The 21,724-nt window shown below is 43.4% G+C and overlaps 1 protein-coding gene across 1 annotated transcript in view; it reads right to left on the bottom strand.

Annotated features, from left to right (window-relative positions):
* IMPG1 (interphotoreceptor matrix proteoglycan 1) overlaps positions 1–21,724 on the bottom strand; it is a gene marked incomplete at its 5' end in the record, with an annotated part of 87,897 nt that overhangs the window by 55,056 nt on the left and 11,117 nt on the right. Inside the window, 5 exons of the mRNA XM_087719041.1 lie at positions 2,144–2,146; positions 2,522–2,568; positions 3,737–3,831; positions 9,037–9,065; positions 9,267–9,433. Of these exons, the coding sequence (XP_087575167.1) occupies positions 2,144–2,146; positions 2,522–2,568; positions 3,737–3,831; positions 9,037–9,065; positions 9,267–9,433 (341 nt within the window). The remainder of the gene's footprint in view (positions 1–2,143; positions 2,147–2,521; positions 2,569–3,736; positions 3,832–9,036; positions 9,066–9,266; positions 9,434–21,724) is intronic.

Genomic DNA, 21,724 nt, shown 5'->3' with positions numbered 1-21,724 from the left:
ATAGTCTTCCTAATGTTATTCCCATCAGTCCAGAGGTGGGCTCCTACCAGTTCACACCTATTCAGTAGAACCGGTTCATCAAATCTACCGAACCGGTTAGAAGAGGTCCCACCAGTGGACCCGGAAAGCAGGCCACACCTACAGAAGAGGTTCCAAAAATTTTTGAAACCCACCACTGGTCCTTGGATATGATTATTCTACACTATCATGCTCATATTTATAAAACTCAGTGCCTCTGTGAAAGGTAAGGATGACTACTGCGTTTGTGGTGCAATCAGAACATTGCGTGTGTTGAAGTTGTTTTAACGCAAACCAAAGATGCCTTTTAAAGTTTACATCATATTCTTATGCATGCCAGTCCTGTGTGTGAGGTAATTTAAGGTGGTTCTGACAAGTGTTGTCGGCATCTTCATATCCGGTCACATGGGCGGCAAGCCACTCCCATCTGGTCACATGGGCGGCAAGCCACTCCCACAAAGGAGGCCACACCCACAGAGTAGGTTCGAACAATTTTTGAAACCCACCACTGCATCAGTCTATTTAGAAGCTCCTACATATTCTCTTTCTACCCGTGTCTTCCAGTTCTTTTTGGTTTTTTTAAATTAGCTAATGCAAAAAAAAACCGCAACCTTTTACCAGGGATTTAAATGTAAAGCACATCTGAATGGATTCAGGAGCGCATGATAGTAAGGCTATCTCCACCATTGGATCTGATGCCTCCCTCCAAAGTAGGAAAACGCAGCCAGCAGTTCTTGCCTTCCCTGGGTATTTATTATCAGTTGGTACTTTTGTTCTCCAGCACTTTCTTATTATAGCAAAAAGGCCCAAAGAAGGAAAACACCTTCGGTTATTGCTAATTGAAACATAAAACCTACTCCCAGGGAGACTGAAACGCAAGAAAGGCATCCAGCAAAACTCTGTTTAACGTTAAGGGGATTGAAGTAATTCACTTATTGGAGTTAGAAGGAATTATTCAAACATAGAGTAGGTACAATTCTGATATCATGGGGATCTCTTGTATTATTGAAGGTGCTAGTTACAATATGGCTCCAAGCATATGACATCTGTTTGGAATAAATCTCTAAAGGGACTGGGTAGAGAGAGCAAAATAAAAGCTGAGATGCTAATCAAGGGAATAGCTTTCACTTTCCAGGCAGCAAAGGGAGATACGAGAGGCTTAGAAGAGAGTTAAATACCATAAGGGAGGAAATATAAGCACTAAAGCTAGAGAAGAAAGTCCATGGAAATGCTTAGTTGGTTTGTAGGAGAATTAGACTTGAGATCTTTCATTTGTACTACGTAGAAAAGAAGTGAGTTATATAATAAGGATGAAAAAATGCTTTATTTGGACATTGGGACAGTCCTTCAATGTCTGTCAGTTTCTCAGGCATAGGCAACCAACATTATTCACAATTAGCTGAGAGGAGATACTCTAATTTATATGACCATTCTAAGCAGGGGTGGGCTGCAATGGGGTTTGCCCTGGTTCAGGAGAACCCGTAGCAGTGGTGGGTTTCAAAAATTGTTGGAATCTAATCTGTGGGTGTGGCCTCCTTTGTGGGAGTGGCTTGCCACCCATGTGACCGGATGGGAGTGGCTTGCCACCCATGTGATCGGATATGAAATTATGAATTAGTACTTAGGTCGGTCCAAGTGGCTATTCAGAAACTCTGGCATTGAAGCATGCAAGTCTTAAAGCTGTCAAGTTATAAGATCCTTGCCAGTGGTGGGTTTCAAAAATGTTTGGAACCTCTTCTGTAGGTGTGGCCTGCTTTCCGGGTCCATTGGTGGAACCTCTTCTAACTGGTTCGGTAGATTTGACGAACCGGTTGTACCGAACAGGTGCGAACTGGTAGGAACCCACCTCTGACCCGTAGCTAATGTTATGGCTGGTTTGGAGAACCTCCAAATCCCACCCCTGACTGGCCCCAACTATCCATCCACTCCCACCTCACCCTGCCTCTTCCAGGAGTCTCCATGTGGCCTGGTTTGGATGCAAGGTAAGAGCAGGGTCTGTGCGGAAGCTCAAGGAGGTGGGGAAATGGGCCTACCAGAAGGCCTCCAGAGTCCGAGGGAGGAAGTTTTTGCCCTCCCAGAGGCTTGAGAAACCCCCCCCTCCAGAGTCTGGGGAAGGCAAAAACACCTCCTCCCCGCCGTGGTGCATGAGGCCAACTAGCCATGCCCACCATGGCCACGCCCACCCAGTAACTGGGCAGAAAACTCATTGCTGAAATTTTTGAAGCCCACCTCTGATTCTAAGTGAAGGAAATAAGAGGAAAAATAAGTACTAGTCATGAACTAGATCAGGGGTCACCAAACGTGGAAACTTTTGAGCGTTGTGGACTTCAATTCCCAGAATTCCTCGGTAAGCAGGCTAAGGAATTCTGGGAATTGAAGTCCATGAGTCTTAAAATTGCCAAGTTTGGAAACTTCTGAGCTAGATCACCTCGTGAATTAGTCTTGTCAATGGGGAAAATGAAGTGCAACCTTTTAAGTAGAGATAATGCTATTGACTCCTCACCTTTCCTGGCGTTTTGGTGTCATTGACAATCTCATTCCCAAGGGTATCTGTAGAGATCATTGGGAAGCAGAAATTTTAAAAAAAGGATTAAGGAACTCTACCAATGTATGGCTTTCTACTCAATATTATGAGAATTCAGAGCAAAAATAATACAACTGAGTTGTTTCCTTTTGAAAATAAATTACAAACCAAAGCATCAATTTGGGTCTTGTTCTACATATACTTCTAGGACCTGTATTTGTGAAAAAGCTGTAATCTTATGCACACATCCAGATCCCACTGAATTTATTGAGAGCTCACTACATACATGGATTAAATGTTAAGAGCTAAACTATCCCTTTAAGTGTTTTTTTTAATGGGTATGTTCAAGGAAGGTGTAACATTTCTGACTTAGTACTGGAAAGTTCTACTAAACTCTGGAATTTGCTGTTCTCCATATTCTAGAGAAAGATCAGCATTTCTCAGAAGCAAAGGCCTTCTGAGGAAAAAAAACACATTTATGCAGTTACTAACTACATCAGGAGTGTCATGATTTCAGATATATTTTCTGTGGTATGGGGAAGAGTATTTAATCAACCCATTCAGCTATCCACTTGTATAGTAACTAATGAAAACAAACCTCTATTAACTTGTTATTTAATTCTATGCAAAAGGATTCTTCGTTGCAAATTTATTTTTTTTGATCGCTTTGGCAGATTTTCTGCACCAAGGAAGCATGATAAATATCACACAGTTAAAATGTTGCAGTTTAAGTGTTTAAAATATTTATCTAACCAAGCTTACAATAAAAAGCCATTCCATTCCATTATATTTCACTTGAACTATTTACTCTATTTCCATCATTGGTGGGTTCTGGATCCCGTTGCAACCGGTACGGTGGAACGGGGCCCAGCATCCTCCACATGCACGCACGCAGTACGCGCATGCGTCCTTACCTCCATGATGCCTCTGCGATGCTCCAGTTACTCTGCGGAGAATCACGCAGGTGCCATATGGTCCGTGTGCGTGCATGGAAGTGCGGAAGAGCTCAAATACAGGTAAGAAGCTCAGGCGGGTCCTCCAGAGCACAGTACCAGAACGGTACCCGGTGCTCCCGGCACGCACTGGTACGCCCGTACCTGGGCGTACCACCTGCAACCCACCACTGATTTCCATACTCTGAATTACATGCTCAAACAATAACAAGCTTGAACTATGTATCATAAACTGGTAGACTCACATAGCATGCATGCTTAGTGTTACCTGTAACAACAGAAGGCGGTTCCTCAGGTTTTTTGCCACCTGATTTTTCTGGAGAAATGTCCTCTTTTCTGGAAAAAAAAAAGGTAATAAGCAAAACTATCAAAATGAGAGGAGCAGGCATTCATTTCGTTCCAGTTAAAGCCACATTCTGTCTAAAGACACGCTTTTGCAAATTAAAAATAAAGACTCAGAGCAAAATAGGCGCACGTTGTATTTTCTATAATTTAGCTCTCCAATATGCTCATGGAGCTCCTGATGAATGAAACCTGCCAAGATAACACTGTCTGGCATAAATCCTTATGGCAACTCTCATCAGATGAGCAGCAAATATTCATCAAAAATGTATTCATCATTATCAATAAAGAAAATTAAGCTCAGGCAGTGCATCTTTAGCAAAAACTCTGAGTAAGGAGAGCTTTTCCCAAAGAAGAAACTATATACCTCAATTATTTGGGCACCAGCTATTTGTTTTTACTAATCATATCCTAATCCATAGAGTCCACTGATTTCTATTGCCTAATAAGTACTAGGGGGCACAATGGCTCAGTGGTTAAAGCTGGGATTGGTAACAAACACTCAAAAAGCCATTTGGATTGTTTCCCACAGAAAAGAAAACACTGGGACCAGAGGTAGGTTCCTGCTAGTTCGCACCAGTTTGGTAGAACCGATTCGTCAAATCTACCGAACCGGTTAGAAGAGGTTCCACCAGTGGACCCGGAAAGCGGGCCACACCTACAGAAGAGGTTCCAAATTTTTTTGAAACCCACTACTGACACACACACACACACTCACTCACACACACACACACAGAGACAGACAGACAGACAGACAGACAGACTGACTGACTCACACAGAGAGAAAAAGAGAAAGAGAAAGAAAGGAAGAAAGGAAAAAAGAAAAAAAGAAAAAAAGAAAAAAAGAAAGAAAAAGTGAGAGATGAAAGGAAAAAAGGAAAAAGGGACAGAGAGACAAAAGGAAGGAAAGAGAGAGAGAGAGAGAGCACATGGCCGGCAAGCCACTCCCACCAGGTCACATGGCTGGCAAGCCACTCCCACAAAGGAGGCCACACCCATAGAGTAGGTTCCAATTTTTTTTTGAAACCCACCACTGATTGGGACACACTGGGAGCCTTTCCCATGCCTGACTATTTCCTGAGTGGCCATAGAACTAACATGTGTAGTTGAATTAAACCTTCTCTTTTCTTCTGAAACTTTTCTTTTCTTGGATTTATCTATAGTGGGCCTACCGGGGGTCAAAAGGCTCAATAAATCACCTGCCAGCAAGTATCCCACATTGGCAGTTGTAATGCATATTTTGAGCGACAGGAAGCTGTAGCAGAGGGATGAAAGAGCCACATGCTGCTCCAGACCAGAAATTTAGATTTAGATTTAGATTTATTTTATTTGTATGCCGCCCTTTTCCGGGAGGGACTCAGGGCGGCGAACAACTCAAGGGGGAAAAGGGAACATAGAACACAATAAAAGTAATTAAAATAACCAAGAGTCACAACAGCCACACAAGTCGAGAGGGGAGGGGAACTCATCAACCCCAGGCCTGCCAGCACAGTCAGGTTTTGACGGCTTTCCGGAAGGCCTGGAGAGAGGTGAGGGTCCGAATCTCTGCGGGGAGTTCGTTCCAAAGAGCCGGAGCTGCCACAGAGAAAGCCCTCCCCCGGGTGGTAGCCAGATGGCATTGGCTGGTAGACGGAACCCGGAGGAGGCCGACCCTGTGTGATCTAATGGGAGGTAATTGGCAGCAGGTGGTCTCTCAAGTGAAATGTGACAGCTGGGTTTGAGACCAGAGAACTGCATGACAGGGTGAGTTCCCGTTACTTGCACCAGCTTCTCTCCACCTCTTATTTTGGAATACAATATTACACAAGAAGAAACTTTTTTTACTTAAAAATCCTGGAACACTTGATCTAGATTATAAAAATCAGATAACTTCAAGGAGGCAGGGAAAAGACACAGAACAATCTAACTCTCTGCTACCATCCCATAATCTGCAGGATATTTGTAACCCACATCTGCTAGAGCTCCTTAGTTCACATAAGGAAACTACTTTGTTTATATTATATTTTTAAAGAAATATTTTCCCCCATTTATCCCCTGTATAATCCAGAGGGACATTAGTACCCTGTTTCCCTGAAAATAAGACCTCCCTGTATAATAAGCCCAATCGGGCTTTTGGGCACATGCGCTAAAATAAGCCCTCCCCCGAAAATAAGTCGTCCCTAAAAATATTGCAATGCAGCAGCAGCCATGAGGTGACCACACTCACCGCCTCCTGCATCTCAAAAATAATAAGCCATCCCTGAAAATAATAGTTTTTTGGGGCAGGGAGTCAAAAGAAAATAAGATCCTGTCTTATTTTTGGAGAAACATGGTAGCAGATGGTGGCATATATACAGGGGTGGGTTCCTGCCAGTTCTAACCTCTTCTGTAGAAGAGGTTCCACAAATCTACCATGCCATTTAGAACCGGTTCCAGCTCCCTTCCCCCGCCCGTCCACACTACGCTTGCCCCGCCCGCCGCTCACCGATTGGCTGGCTCACCAATCGCCCCGCCCACCTCTAAGAGTCCTATCTAAACCTTAAAGTCTTAAAGCTGTCAAGTTTGAACACCACTGGTTTTTTTTTTCTAAAGGGTTAGCACCTTAGGGTCTTGTAACTTGACAGCTTTAAGACTTGCGTGCTTCAAATGCCAGAGTTTCTGAGCCAACATTTTGGTTGCTAAGCAAGAGCGTTGTTGTGAGTTTCACCACATTTTACAAGTTGGCCACACCCACTCAGTCACATGACTGCCAAGCCACTCCCACTCGGTCACATGGCTGACAAGCCACTCCCACCCAGTCACATGGCCAGCAAGCCACTCCCACAAAGCAGGCCACACCTACAGAAGAGGTTCTAAATTTTTTTTGAAACCAAGCACTGCATAGATCACATTAGAAGAAGAACACCTAATCTTATGTGTGTAAATGTTAGGGCTTATGGTGGTGCTCTTGGGGCAGATGTGGGGGCAAGGCAGAAATAGGGATTTGTTGCAGGACCTGGTCCCCATATTAGCATTATTTGGCCTGTTGTCTCTTGTTGCTTATGAAAATCACTTCAAACTGTATTCAGGTATCAGCCTGCCATCCAGTGCCTGAAAAAACGCAGTGTCATTGTCCTTTATAGGCTATCACATATTAATAATGAATTACTAGACTCCTGACTTTTTTTTAGCCCCATAGAGTAACATGTCTCTCCTCCCACGTTATCTCAGACACGAACATTTCTTCCTTCATGGCATGGGTTCTATACAAAAGGGTCATCTAAACTACTCCTTTTCTCTCAGAGCGAAATGTTTTATCTTTGAAATGATAGGCTTTCAGATTTGTGAGGTTCTGTTAATGTAACCTTATAATAAAATAAGAATTAGCTCATCTGGTCATACTTTCCACCCAGACTAGCATGCAAGGCTGACGTCAATCTTGCAAGTCTGAAAGTCGCCCCCATTCACGCCCCCGTAGCCTAAGAAACTAGGGAGGGTACCTTCTTTTGACCTACCCACAATCTTTTCGCTTGCTAAAATGTCTCTACCTGACCATTCCCTTGGTCTCTTTCCCTGCTTTCCCAAGATTATTTCGATTTCTCTTATGCACTGAGGTTAAGGTGTTAGAATCATTGTGGGTTCCTAATGACATTTGTCTTTGTTTTGAGTCTTGTGGTCAGGTTTGTCAACATTATATTTTTATCTGACCATTCCCTTGGTCTCTTTTCCTGCTTTCCCAAGATTATTTCTATTTCTCTTATGCACTGAGGTTAAGGTGTTAGAATCATTGTGGGTTCCTAATGGTTCGGACCGGTTTGGCTGAACCGTTAGCAGTTGGCGCCCTGGGACGCTGGAACCAGCAGCGACCCAGGCCAGCAACGTTCCCAAACCGGTTCTCCCAGCAGCGCCATAAGCGGCACCATCTTATTTTGCTTCTGCGCATGCATGCACGCAACAATTTTTATTGTACTGTGCATGCGCGCGTGGCACGATCATGAGCAAACCAGAAATAGTGACTGCCGGAACCCACCCCTGGTTAGAATCATCAATGCAATCAACAGGCATTTGGGTAAACATTGGCAGGCAGTGGAGGAGGGAGGGGGGCTAGCAGGCTGTAGTCCATGGGCTGTGAAGAGTTGGACATGATTTAGTGACTGAACAATTAAGGGGAAGCTCTCCAGATAGAAGTAACGGCTGAAAGACAGAGGATGTCAGTGAGAACTGCAAGGTTACTACATTACTGTAACACGCTCTACATGGGGCTGCCCTTGAAGAGTGTTCGAAGACTTCAGTTAGTCCAGAACGCAGCCGCCCGAGCGATTATGGGTGCACCCAGGTACACCCACGTCACACCTATCCTCCGCGAGCTGCACTGGCTACTCATTAGTCTCCGGGCCCTCTTCAAGGTCGTCACCTATAAAGCCCTACATGGCATCGGACCTGGGTACCTGAGATACCACCTCCTGCCGATTACCTCCCATAGACTGATTAGATCTCACAGGTTAGGTCTCCTCCGGATTCCATCTGCCAGCCAATGTCGGCTGGTGACTCTCCCCGGGGGAGAGCCTTCTCTGTTGCAGCTCCAACCCTCTGGAATGACCTCCCCGTGGAGATCCGGACCCTTATTACCCTCCCGGCCTTCCGCAAAGCCACCAAGTCCTGGCTGCTCCAGCAGGCCGGGGGGGCTTGTGAAATATCCAGCCCCACGGTAACTGTGAATGTTGCGTATTTTAAAGTGTTGTTTTGTTTATTTATCCCCTTCCCTTGTTTATTGTAAGCCGCCCAGAGTTCTTCGGGAGTGGGCGGCATACAAGACCAATAAACTCAAACTCAAACTCAAGAAAGGAGACAGCGATAAGGATGTGGACCTCAGGGGGTTTGGGGGACAAGAGGTTTACGACTTCCAGCCGTTCGTCTTATGGGTTCAGCCATGCTAGTACAAATTTTTTAAGTGCTTGCATCTTAAAACTTGATAGACAATTTTGGGCAAAATTTTGCATAGATTGATCAGATATGAGATTGATGACTTCAGATTTTTTTTGCAAACTGGATAGGATTGTAAATTCTTTATGAATGATCCTGATATGTTGACAGTCAAGAACAGTACTCAGGAATGAGAGGCAATTATATTTTTCTTCATCCTTCTTGACTGTCATCGAATAGATTTCAACATATTGACTAAGCACATATTTACTTTCACACACATATACACATGTGAAGTCTTCTGTTTTGAATACGTACCTATCCTGGAATGTTCTATGCTTTACTCGCTGCAAAAAAAAATGTAAGAGAAAGAAGAGGATTATTTGGGAGCTAATTAACCAACAATTGGGAGATAACAATCTATTATCATGTCAGGCATGATTCAATTATTAGTTCAAGTCCTTATTTTCTTGCTCTTTTAATATTTTTATGCATTGCTACTATATATAGAAACTTCTACATAGTTAAAAACAGATTTTAAGTCTTACCCTTTGAATTATCTCCAGGTGCTCTTGGGAATTACTAAAATTTTTGCCAATGTCAAATATATAGAAAGTTTCTCTCTGACAAGCTGTCACCCAGTTCTGGTATTCGGTTGTACCGGGAATCCGATCCAAAAAGATCTGGAAAGCTTCCCATACTGCTTCCTGGCAAACTGAAGGGGACACAGTAAGAACACAAGCGCTTTACAGAAAGTCTTTTGCCAGATTTGATCACAGTCATGCAAGTTGTTCCCTTCGATATTTATCTTAAGAATGATCATTCTTTGCTTTATTTCATTATAAGAAAGAAAAGCAACTTTATTTTCATATTGATGGAGCATTGAATAATTAGCAGGATCTTTTTTTTTTTTTTGCTTTCATTCACAACAAATAATTCATTATTGTCCCAGGTAACAAGACTTATCATAGATACATGCAAAGGGATTTCCTTCAGTGGAGTTGTTTGCATTGCAGAGATAGCAGGATTTACTTGGCTGAAGGAAAGAAGCCACCTGTATTTGTTTCAATAACGCAGCAATCCAGTTGTCCTTAAAGTGTTTTGTGCCAGGATTGGGCTCTATCTAACAAAATGAAATTCAATGGTGAAAAGAGTAAGGTTCTACATTTAGGCAACAAAAACGAAATGCACAGGTACAGTATAGGTGGTACCTTGCTCAATAGTAGTAACTGTGAAAGGGATCTTGGAGTCCTAGTGGACAACCATTTAAATATGAGCCAGCAGTGCCAAAAAAGCCAACACAGTTCTAGGCTACATAAACGGAGGGATAGAATCAAGATCACGTGAAGTGTTAATACCACTTTATAATCCCTTGGTAAGGCCACACTTGGAATACTGCATCCAGTTTTTGTCGCCATGATATAAAAAAAGATGTGCAGACTCTGGAAAGAGTGCAGAGAAGCGCAACAAAGATGATTAGGGGACTGGAGACTAAAACATATGAAGGACAGTAGCTGGAACTGGGTAGGTCTAGTTTAATGAAAAGAAGGACTAGGGGAGACATGATAGCAGTGTTCCAATATCTCAGGGGTTGCCACAAAAAAAGAGGGAATCAAGCTATTCTCCAAGGAACCTGAGGGCAGAAGCAATGGATGGAAACAAATCAAGGAGAGAAGCAGCTTAGAACTGAGGAGAAATTTCCTGAACAATTGATCAGTGGAATAACTTGCCTCCAGAAGTTGTGAATGCTCCAACACTGGAAGTTGTAAAGTAGATGTTGGATAATCATTTGTCTGAAGTAGTGTAGGGTTTCCTGCCTAAGCAGGGGTTGGACTAGAGGACCTCTAAGGTCCCTTCCAAATCTATTACTCTATTATAAAAGGCCTCAGCACTGGCCAAAGTGGTTCAGATTCAATGGCCTCTAACATGTCACCCAAACATGACAAGCATGCTATTTTTTTTTTTTTACTAACATTCCCTTTATTACAAGTGCCAGCAATCCTGGCAGAGTCTCTCTCTCTCACACACACACAAAGCAGGCTAACAAAGTCTCTATGCCTGTGGAAATTGAAGCTTGTTCCCTTTCCCACTGAAATAGCTCCAATCCACCAGGAGTCTCTCTTTCACCACATTCCAGTGGTGGGTTGCAGGCGGTATGCCCCAGTACGGGCGTACTGGAGCCTGCCCGGACTACCAGGTACCGCTCTGCTCCAGTGCTCCAGAGGGCCCACCTGCCCACCCACGCTCCTTCCTTGTCTTTAAAGTCTTTGGCGCTTCCATGCATGCACATGGCACATACAGCGCCTGTGTGATGCTGTTGCGGAGGCTAGCAGGGGTGTCCCTGGACGGCAAGACGCATGTGTGCACTGCGCACAGGCACATGTCTATGTGGACAAATCCAGGCCCGTTCCAACTGTACCAGTTGGAATGGGATCCGGAACTCACCACTGCCACATTTGTAATGAAATTCCTGGAAAGTGCACTCATTTTTTTTCCAGCAGTTGAGACACACACTCTCCAAAGCTGCAACCGATTCTCAGTGCCACAGATTCCAAGAAAGAATTCCAATACTGTTCCAGACAGGATCCATAAATATGGACTATCAGTGGCTGACCAACAGGGAGATGAATAGTTGTCTCCCACACCTATTCATCTCCCCCCCCCTCTGCCTTTTATCCTCAGAGCTAGGATGGAGCTTAGCTAGCAGTGGTGGCTCTTCCATCCCGAGGACCAGCCCATAGTTTCCAGCTGCTCTCCTCTCCTCTGCCTTCTGCACATTGGCATGTCAGGCACGGGACTGAGATGTTCCTTCTCTTCCTCATCAGTCACCTCTGGAACTGTGGGCTGTTGACTCTCCATCTGGGGGCTCTCTGTCTCTATCTCTGACAACTCAGTTTCTTCTTCCCCCTCAGAGATCTCAGGTTACCTTGATGCTGACTCCCACACCTCCTCCTCCTCTGATTTGGCTGTGGGAGGGGCCAGCGACTGACAGGCCACAACGCTAAATTGCCTGCAGCCGTGGCACGACAAAACCACGCTCGTCAAAATAGCGGCGATAAAACCGCGTCGCTAAAGCCGCGACATCATCACCGCGCGTCATCACCGCTGCGACAACAGCGCAGCGACAGAAGGGCGCTTTAAAACAGCGCAGCGGCAGAAAGCCGATTTAAATTAAGGTAAGGGTTAGGATTAGGTTTAGGGTTAGGGTTAGGTTTAGGGTTAGGGTTAGGTTTAGGTTTAGGGTTAGGGTTAGGTTTAGGTTTAGGGTTAGGGTTAGGTTTAGGGTTAGGTTTAGGGTTAGGTTTAGGGTTAGGTTTAGGGTTAGGTTTAGGGTTAGGTTTAGGGTCAGGTTTAGGGTTAGGTTTAGGGTTAGGTTTAGGGTTAGGGTTAGGGTCAGGTTTAGGGTTAGGTTTAGGGTTAGGTTTAGAGTTAGGTTTAGGGTTAGGTTTAGGGTTAGGTTTAGGGTTAGGTTTAGGGTTAGTGCTTCGGAAGGCGCGGATTTGCCCTCCGCCCTTATGCCAGCGCGGTAAGGTCGCATTTGCTTTAGCGATTTGGACGGCGCGGATTTGCCCTCCGCACTTATGTCTCCGCGGAAAAGGGCTTCGCGATATTGTGGTGGAACCGCCTGCAGCATGTGCTAGAGCTATTTTTCCTGGGAGATGCTGATGGTCAACCTTGAAGACAGCACTTAGCAATAGCACTTAGACTTATATGCTGCTTTACATTGCTTTGCAGCCTTCTCTAAGTTTACAGAGTCAGCATGTTGCCCCAACAATCGGAGTCCTCATTTTACTGGCTTTGGAAGAATGGAAGGCTGAGTCAACTTTGAGCTGGTTAGACCGGAATTCCCAAACTGCTGGCAGCCGGTGATCAGCAGAAGTGGCTTGCAGTACTGCATTCTGACCACTGCACCACCATTACTCCATGCTCCAGGCAGACTGATTTCAGCCCACACTCTGAACAACCCAGCAGGGTTTCCTAACCTTTGGTTGAGAATCGTGTTGGCAAACACAGAGGAAAGAGGTTGGAAGGAGCTCCAAAGGAGAACCTTGTGAAAACGACACGGTTGCTTTTGCTTCACTGTCAGAAGAGAATTCTGGGGTCTTAAAGTTGCCAAAATTGGAGGCCTCTAGCCTAGACTAATCCCTGCAGTTTTCTTGCCAAGGTTTCAGAAATGGGTTCAGATAGAAGGACTGGCCTAAGATCATCCAGCTGATTTTGTGCCTAAGGCAGGTCTATAACTCACCTGGTGAGTTTCCAACTTGGTGCCTTAAACACTATACCAAGGGGGGGGGATAAAAAACCCACCCAAATTAACTATTGTTCCCTTAATCTGACATACAGAAAAATTGACAAGGCAACTACTATTTGCTGTAGGGCAGAAAACTGCTATTAGAAACAATCCTTTGTTATTGCCATACTGATTGCATTTGTTGCATAGTATGATCACTGGAAAGGTGGGTTCCTACCAGTTCGCACCTATTCAGTAGAACCGGTTCGTCAAATCCACTGAACCGGTTAGAAGAGGTTCCACCAGTGGACCAGGAAAGCAGGCCACACCTACAGAAGAGGTTCCAAAATTTTTTGAAACCCACCACTGGTCCTTGGATAGGATTATTCTACACTATCATGCTCCTATTTATAAAACTCAGTGCCTCTGTGAAAGGTAAGGATGACTACTGCGTTTGTGGTGCAATCAGAACATTGCGTGTGTTGAAGTTGTTTTAATGCAAACCAAAGATGCCTTTTAAAAAACAAGTTTACATCATATTCTTATGCATGCCAGTGCTGTGTGTGAGGTAATTTAAGGTGGTTCTAACAAGTGTCCGGTCACATGGATGGCAAGCCACTCCCATCAGGTCACATGGGCGGCAAGCCACTCCCACAAAGGAGACCACACCCACAAAGTAGGTTCGAACAATTTTTGAAACCCACCACTGGATCAGTGGATAAGGTTGATTTGTAAATCTCTGGCTAATGTGCTGTATTGGTGAGCTTTAAAAAGGGAGGGGAAAAACAAACAAACTAGAAATGGACAAGTCATACATATTTTGCTCCTCCATAAGACTGTTTGTGCTTTGTTTCCATATTGTTCAACAAGGTATAATTTATAAAGTGTGGCCTAGCATCAACTGTGAATAGAAAGGTTATGTAAAAAGAGCCCATTCTTAGTTCCATGCATGGTTTCTCTTTTATTTCTCTCAGTGAATTTCCACAGAAAGTCTGCTTTCATTTAAGCAGAATCCCCATGAAAACAGCTTCCCCCTTGTGTCTATTTGCACTAATTGGTTGAAAGTTTAACTGATCTTTCCTGGGGATGAATAACTAAACAGAATACCAAGGCAGTAGCTATGATGGGGCATAATATCCCTTATGGCTCTGGGCAGCTGCTGGCTTCTGCCTTCTCATTTGGGTAAATAGTACCAAGAAGATGCAAATGCACAAAGCTAATAAGGCTGGGAAAAGGTTTATGAACCAGCACACAGCAGGCTAAAATCTCATGCCTGTAAGGAAGAGGCCTGACAGTTTCTTCCGCAGACTCTTGTTAGTAGTCTTATGCAATTAACACAACAAACACAGCAAGAAGGGCTAACATGCACACAAATATTTGGGAGCCTGCTGCTCGAAACTGAAAGTGTGTGAGTCAGGCCACAGAAGCCCATTAATCTGTCCCTAACAAATAAAAGCCATACATTTTGCTTGTATCGCAGAAACCAGCTTGAATTGGTTGAAAAGGAGAGCAGACCTCTTACAGATGATATGTATGCTGGAGATGAACCGAGACAAAAAAACACATCGGCAAAGGAGATTGAACAAAATAAAATTGTAAAACGCTAAATTAGTATTATATTCATAGTGCCTCCAATCAAATGCTTTTGGCCTTCCTAGGGTGGCTTAGATCTTGTAAGCATTCTCACAATCTTTTTTTATGGCATTCTCTTATTAGGAGATGTTAAAATTACCCTAGGTGTCCATTGATGAAAGGAATAAATTGCTTAGCACTAACACATTTAAAACCCAGGCTTGTGTAATGAAGCTAAGACTTTAATGTTTGGGATGCATCTATGTCCGAAACAATTTTTTTTTAAAAGCTGACAGAAGACAGAGTGGCTAGATGCTGGTGATGCCAGCATGAGTTTACAGAAACTCAAGGAAGCAAGCTAATAGCAATAGCACTTAGGCTTACATACTGCTCCTTAGTGCTTTACTACACACTCTGAACAGTTTACCAATACCAGCATATTGTCCCTAACAATCTGGGTCCTCATTTTACCAACCTCAGAAGGATAGGATGAAAGGCTGAATCAACCTTGAGCTGGTCAGGCTTGAACTTCTGGCAGTCGGCAGAGCTGGTCTGCAATATAGCATTCTAGCCATTGCGCCACCAGAGCTCCTGGTTAAGACTTAGACTTAGAATAACTTTATTGTCACTTTGAATCGGCATATATTGAAATGAAATTTCATTTCCTACAGCTCTCAAAGGGTCACCATCTCCAATCTATACTACATAAGCATGACAAAATAAATAAATAAATGCAAAATTATGCGTATACCCACATATATTGTATGACACAGAGAAACAACACAGTCTAGTTCGGATGCATACATGTACATGGTGAGAAAAATAAATCTTGTGAATTTGCCAGATGAATGACATAGGGAACAAACCTGTTACAGAATCTGGAAGTCCTGCTAGAAATACTTTGAAACTTCCTCCCAGAGGGGAGCAAGAGAAACAGACCGTAAAGTGGGTGTGTGGGGACTCTAACAATGCATCGAGCTCTAAACACATAGCGCTTATAAGTAGTATCCTGAATAATGGGAAGTGAGCTTTCTATAATCTCAGCTGTCCTTACCACTCTCTGAAGGGACTTTCTATCTGAAGGACGGCTGCCAAGCCAAACAGTGATACAGTGTGTTAAAATGCTTTCAATCGTTCCTCTGTGAAAAGTGGCCAGGACAGAAGGAGAAAGATGGGCTCTCCTCATCCAATGCAGGAAATGCAGACGCTGGTTTTCACACCAGGATGACATGTGGAGAGACCAGTTCAGATTGTTAGTTATCTGTTCTGTCCCCCCTTCTCTGCTCGTTAACAGACGATAGGCAGACAAATGGAAAAGGGAAGAACTTTATCAGTTCTCAGCTGAGACTGGCTGCGAGCCCAAAAATAAACATAAATCAAGTCTCTGACAAGAGGATAACAAAATACAAAATAAAACTCTTACAAAACAATTCACTTCTCCAAGTGTCTCCTTGAATCAGGGTTACAGAAAGCAAATCACTTCTCCAAGTGTCTCTCACAAACAAACCATGACCGATGAATGATGAACGAATGAATGAACGTTGACTCCTGCAACCAGGGCGTGGCACCATCCGTCCTTTTATCACCAGAAGACGCCACTAACGAGCCCCAGCTGCATTGTTAATCTTGCATCCCGACTCAACTCACAGCAAACTTATGCTGAATCACAACACTTATCTGCACCCCCACTAGATACTTAATACTGTTGACCAGACAGAGAATCCCAGTGAAATGATGCCTACTCAGTCACACAAAGTCAGAATAACAGCCCTGGAGTACCTCTGCTCCATTTCTTCCAAACTACCAGCTTCTAGTATTGAATCAGTGATCTCTAGAATATTTGTATGTAAGCCAATCTTCCTTGGAGTGTTGTTTTATTAATTACTGCACAAGGGTAACTGTGGGGGAGAGGTGTGTGTGTGTGGGGGGGGAAAGGTCAAGATGGCGTCCAGAGGCATGAGATCAAAGCCTTATCCCTTTATAATGTGTGTTGTGTAAAGACTGTTAACGAGATTCACTAAGTAGGGATCTAGCTATGGTAAAACATTGTGGCTGGAACGAAGTCTGGAGAAGGGCTACAACAGTATCATCCTTCTAGCGAAAAAGTAACCGAATCTCTGGCTTCCTAATTAATGCGCGTTAAAATGAATTTCCAAGAGTCTCAAAATGGAGGCAAATGAGGGCACAGCAGGGGAAAAATAGTGCCAGATGGTTAAAAACGGCGCATTCTAAACAAGGAAACATAAAACCCATTTTTAAAAATAATGCCTGACTTTTTTTCTTAAACTACCCGAGGCAAAAAGATAAATAAATCTCACTTTGCAATTCCTTTCATTGCTCCATTAATTCCACCCCCCAAAAAAATATCTCTTTTTCTTGTTACCTTTAGTTTTTCTTGCTTTGTAAATATCTGATTTGTCTTTCATTTATCCTTGATACATAGAATCTTATCAATTATGATCAAACCAGATTGAAAATCTTACAGAGAGAGAAGGGACAAACAAGAGGGGAAAAGGCCTTTTTAGATTCTTAACCCCTCTCATCCTCTTCCACAACTTCAAATAAACATGGCTTGTCAAACTTTGGATGCTGATCCATGTTCCCACTTTCCGAAAGCCGAGGTGGCGCAGTGGTTAAATGCAGCACTGCAGGCTACTTCAGCTGACTGCAGTTCTGCAGTTCGGCTGTTCAAATCTTACCGGCTCAAGGTTGACTCAGCCTTCCATCCTTCCGAGGTGGGTAAAATGAGGACCCGGATTGTTGGGGGCAATATACTGACTCTGTAAACCACTTAGAGAGGGCTGAAAGCCCTATGAAGTGGTATATAAGTCTAACTGCTATTGCTATTGCTATTGCTATTTCCATGTCAATTGCCCCAAGCCCTAGGATAAAGCTCAACACCTTTTGGCCAACCATTCTGAATGGTTAGAAGAGCTTCCTGGCCCTTCTGACTTTTGCTTGGTGGATAGCAAAGACTATATTTTTTCTCATCAACAACAACCTTATCGTTATAGTCCGCTTATAATGTTTTTATTTGGCCAGGAACTCTGGCAAACTTGGAACACACTTATGTCTACCAATCTTTACCCATCTGGGCAAGAGTGGGAGTACAGCAGGGGTGGGTTCCTGCCAGTTCTAACCTCTTCTATAGAAGAGGTTCCACAAATCTAACGTGCTGTTTAGAACCGGTTCCAGCTCCCTCCCCCTGCCCGTCCGCACCACGCTTGCCCCACCCACCGCTCACTGATTGGCTGGCTCAGCAATCATCCCGCCCGCCTCTAAGAGTCCTATGTAAACCTTAAAGTCTTAAAGCTGTCAAGTTTGAACATCCCTGGGATTTTTTTCCCAAAAGGGTTAAGGGTGCACAGGTATCCAAAATGATCTACCCTGAACCAGACTGAAGACTAGTCCTACTTTCCTTCCAAATAAGAGGAGCACAGTATAGTCAGAAAAACTTCCTAAGGAACAGAGAGGACTCTGATCTTCCATGCTTACCATTAGTAAACTGTGCAGACAATATTGATTAAGAATCAAAGCCGCAATCAATAACAAGCTGCTGCAAGGGTGATAAAGATCCAGACCTTCTCCCCTATCCTGTATCTCTATGTTTATGTCTATGGCTATCTCTATCTCTTTCTTTTTACCTCTCTCTCTATTTCTCTCTCTCTCTCTCTCTCTCTATCCCTCCCTCCCTCCCTCCAATCATCCCTCCCTGCAATCATCCCACCATCCAATCATCCATCCATCCATCCATCCATCCATACATACATCCATCCATCCATCCATACATACATACATACATACATACATCCATATCTATCTATCTATCTATCTATCTATCTATCTATCTATCTATCTATCTATCTATCTCTATCTCTCCCTCTCCCTCTCCCTCTCCCTCTCCCTCTCCCTCCCTCCAAGCATCCCTCCATCCAATCATCCCTCCATCCAACCATCCCTCCATCCAATCATACATCTATCCATCCATCCATATCTATCTATCTATCTATCTATCTATCTATCTATCTATCTATCTATCTATCTATCAATCATCTATCTATCTATCTATCATCTATCTATCTATCATCTATCTATCTATCTATCTATCATCTATCTATCTATCATCTATCTATCTATCTATCTATCTATCTATCTATCTATCTATCTATCTATCTCTATCTCTCCCTCTCCCTCCCTCCAAGCATCCCTCCATCCAATCATCCCTCCATCCAATCATCCCTCCATCCAATCATACATCTATCCATCCATCCATCCATCCATCATCTATTAATTATTTATTTATTTATTTATTTATTTATTTATTTATTTATTTATTTATTTATCCATCCATCCATCCATCCATCCATTCATTTATATAGCCCCAACTCAGAATGACGCTCAGAGGATGGCATAAGTTAAAAATGAAACAATAAACAAGGATTCTTAAATAACCATTAAAACCATTAATACATACATATAATAAAGCACAGGAGAAGGGTTTTTAAAAAATAAAATAAAACCAAATAAAAGCCCTTATATTTAATAAAGCCACTTTGCAGGCTCCTTATTTCTAAGGGTTCTCCGGGACTGCTGGGGAAAAAAGGGCACACATTTTTGGGAGATCTCTGGAAGGCTAATAGGGTTTGGGACAGTCCCACTTCAGCAGGGATGATATTAATAGCAGTAGACTTATATACCGCTTCATAGGGCTTTCAGCCCTCTCTAAGCAGTTTACAGAGAGTCAGCATATTGCCCCCAACAATCTGGGTTCTCATTTTACCCACCTCGGAAGGATGGAAGGCTGAGTCAACCCTGAGCCGGTGAGATTTGAACCGCTGAACTGCTGATCTAGCAGTAGCCTGCAGTGCTGCATTTAACCACTGCGCCACCTCGGCTCTTCCAAAGATGGGTGCTGCAGCAGAAAAAGCTCATCTCCTAAATCCGGTCTGATGGAACTTATTAATAGATATGACCCATAAGTGGGCCCTCCTGCCTAATCTGATGATATGAGTAGACACAATTGGGAAGAGAAAGTGCCTGAAAAGATTGCCAATCTAACAGACCTAGTTATAGTACATCATGACCCAAGGGAAAATGTACCATGAATATTTCAGTGGTAAGGTTAGTATCGCTAGAGTTTTGAGTGAGATTTGAGAGTTATAAACAGAACAATGAGAAATGTAGGATAAGTTCAGAGAAATAATGGTGTGATGAAACCATGATGTGTTGCATACGATTGAGAACCCATTGAATAATTACTTTAGGACACATTTATCTGATAAGACTAGAATGACTACCGTGGAGAGATGACCTTGGGGAAAGAAGGCATGAAACATTAAGGCAATGTCAATTTTTAGTCCTAAGAAAGAAACTCAGTATAACTTCACTTTGATCTTGTCTGGTATAAGATGGGGCAGAGAGAAATTCTGATATACTTTCATGAGTCTATACCAGAGGTGATATTCTGCCAGGTCTGACAGGTTCTGGAGAACCGATAGCAGAAATTTTGAGTAGTTCGGAGAACCGGCAAATAGGCTGGCCCCGCCCCCGCTGCCTCCCTGCCTCCTAACCAATCTTCTTTTCTTGCCCTGAATAGGAGAACGGAGCTGGAAAGCAGGTTAGTGAGGTAGGGAGGGAATGAGGATTTTGCCGTATCCTTCTGCCACGCCCAACAAGCCACGCCCACAGAACCAGTAGTAAAAAAAATTTGAATCCTACCACTGTTCTATAGTTTTACTCTACACCAGGGGTGTCAAACCGCAGGCCAGATGCGTCATGCACAGACCATGCCCACCTCAGTTTTGCAAATGGAAAAAAATGTTGCAATATGTCACCTGATGGCAATGTGACACAGCGGGTTTGACACCTGTACACTACAGCAATGGAGTGGTATTCCTGGAGTGTCTGTTTCTTGACCTGGCCTACTTTCAAAGACAAACGGGACATCATTGCTGGCAAGATTTTTCCCTGACTCACCACTGACATGGATAGTGAAGGTGGGGGAAAAGCTTCCTCCTTAATAAGATATTGACTTAATCTCAGAATAATTTACGCAAAACCAATCAGCAGGCCTAAGAAATATACACCTCTCCTCTTGTCATACTGATAGGTAAAAAGCACAGAGCAGCTGGATAATCTGAAATAGGATGTAATGCTGGGGAAACCATGCTACCCAATCAGAGGTGGGTTCCTACCAGTTCGCACCTATTTGGTAGAACCGGTTCGTCAAATCTACCGAACCGGTTAGAAGAGGTTCCACCAGTGGACCCGGAAAGCAGGCCACACCTACAGAAGAGGTTCCAAATTTTTTTAAACCCACCACTGGTGGGTATGTAATGTCCCGCAGTTATCTACACATTAATAATGATCTAGTAATATTTCCTTATGCATTTTAGGGACCTTTCCTTACATAATTGGTGTTTTCTTTCATACTTTTGGATTTCTAATTTCTGTTTCCGTTAGTTGGCAATTGCTAAAACCAATCCCACGTGAAAAAGTATTCAAAGCCTTCTTGATTTTAATTGTCAATTTATTTATTCCTGCACATTTTAATATTTATTCATTTACATATCTCTGTTTTTCCACTGTTGTGTAAACACAATTCCAGCAGCTGCTAACATGTGTAAAATTAAATATATATTATACTCCCTTTCAAATAGCCAACAAAATATTTCTGGTTTTAATTCCATATCTTGCTTTAAGATTGCTTCTAACCACTAACTTCTGAATAGCTACTTGGACCGACCTAAGTACTAATTCATAATTTCATATCCGGTCACATGGGTGGCAAGCCACTCCCATCCGGTCACATGGGCAGCAAGCCACTCCCATCCAGTCACATGGGTGGCAAGCCACTCCCACAAAGGAGGCCACACCCACAGAGTAGGTTCCAACAATTTTTGAAACCCACCACTGTACCCAATAGAAACAAAGTTTCCTCTTTTTCTTTTCATAATTTTGAAGAGCTTCTTACGTTTTGGCAAAGCCACTCATTGAAAAGAACATCCTAGAACCATGATGGTGAACCTATGGCAGTTCTCTGTGGGCATGCGTGCCATCGCCAGCTGGTCTTATGCTGGAGCACCAGAAACTTGAAGATCACCTGGTCTTTATGTTTCTGGCGCTCTGGTGCCTGTAAAGATCAGCTGTCTGGTGTGCATGCATGCCAGTGGTGGGTTTCAGGTGGTATGCCCCGGTATGGGC

The sequence above is a fragment of the Thamnophis sirtalis genome, unplaced genomic scaffold (genome assembly GCF_051295495.1).
Source record: "Thamnophis sirtalis isolate CommonGarterSnake01/CBP01778 unplaced genomic scaffold, rThaSir2_p1.2 scaffold_6, whole genome shotgun sequence".
NCBI classification, from domain to species: domain Eukaryota; kingdom Metazoa; phylum Chordata; class Lepidosauria; order Squamata; family Natricidae; genus Thamnophis; species Thamnophis sirtalis.
The sequence above is the reverse complement of the archived record's forward strand: the minus strand, read 5'-3'. Positions and strand labels throughout refer to the sequence as shown.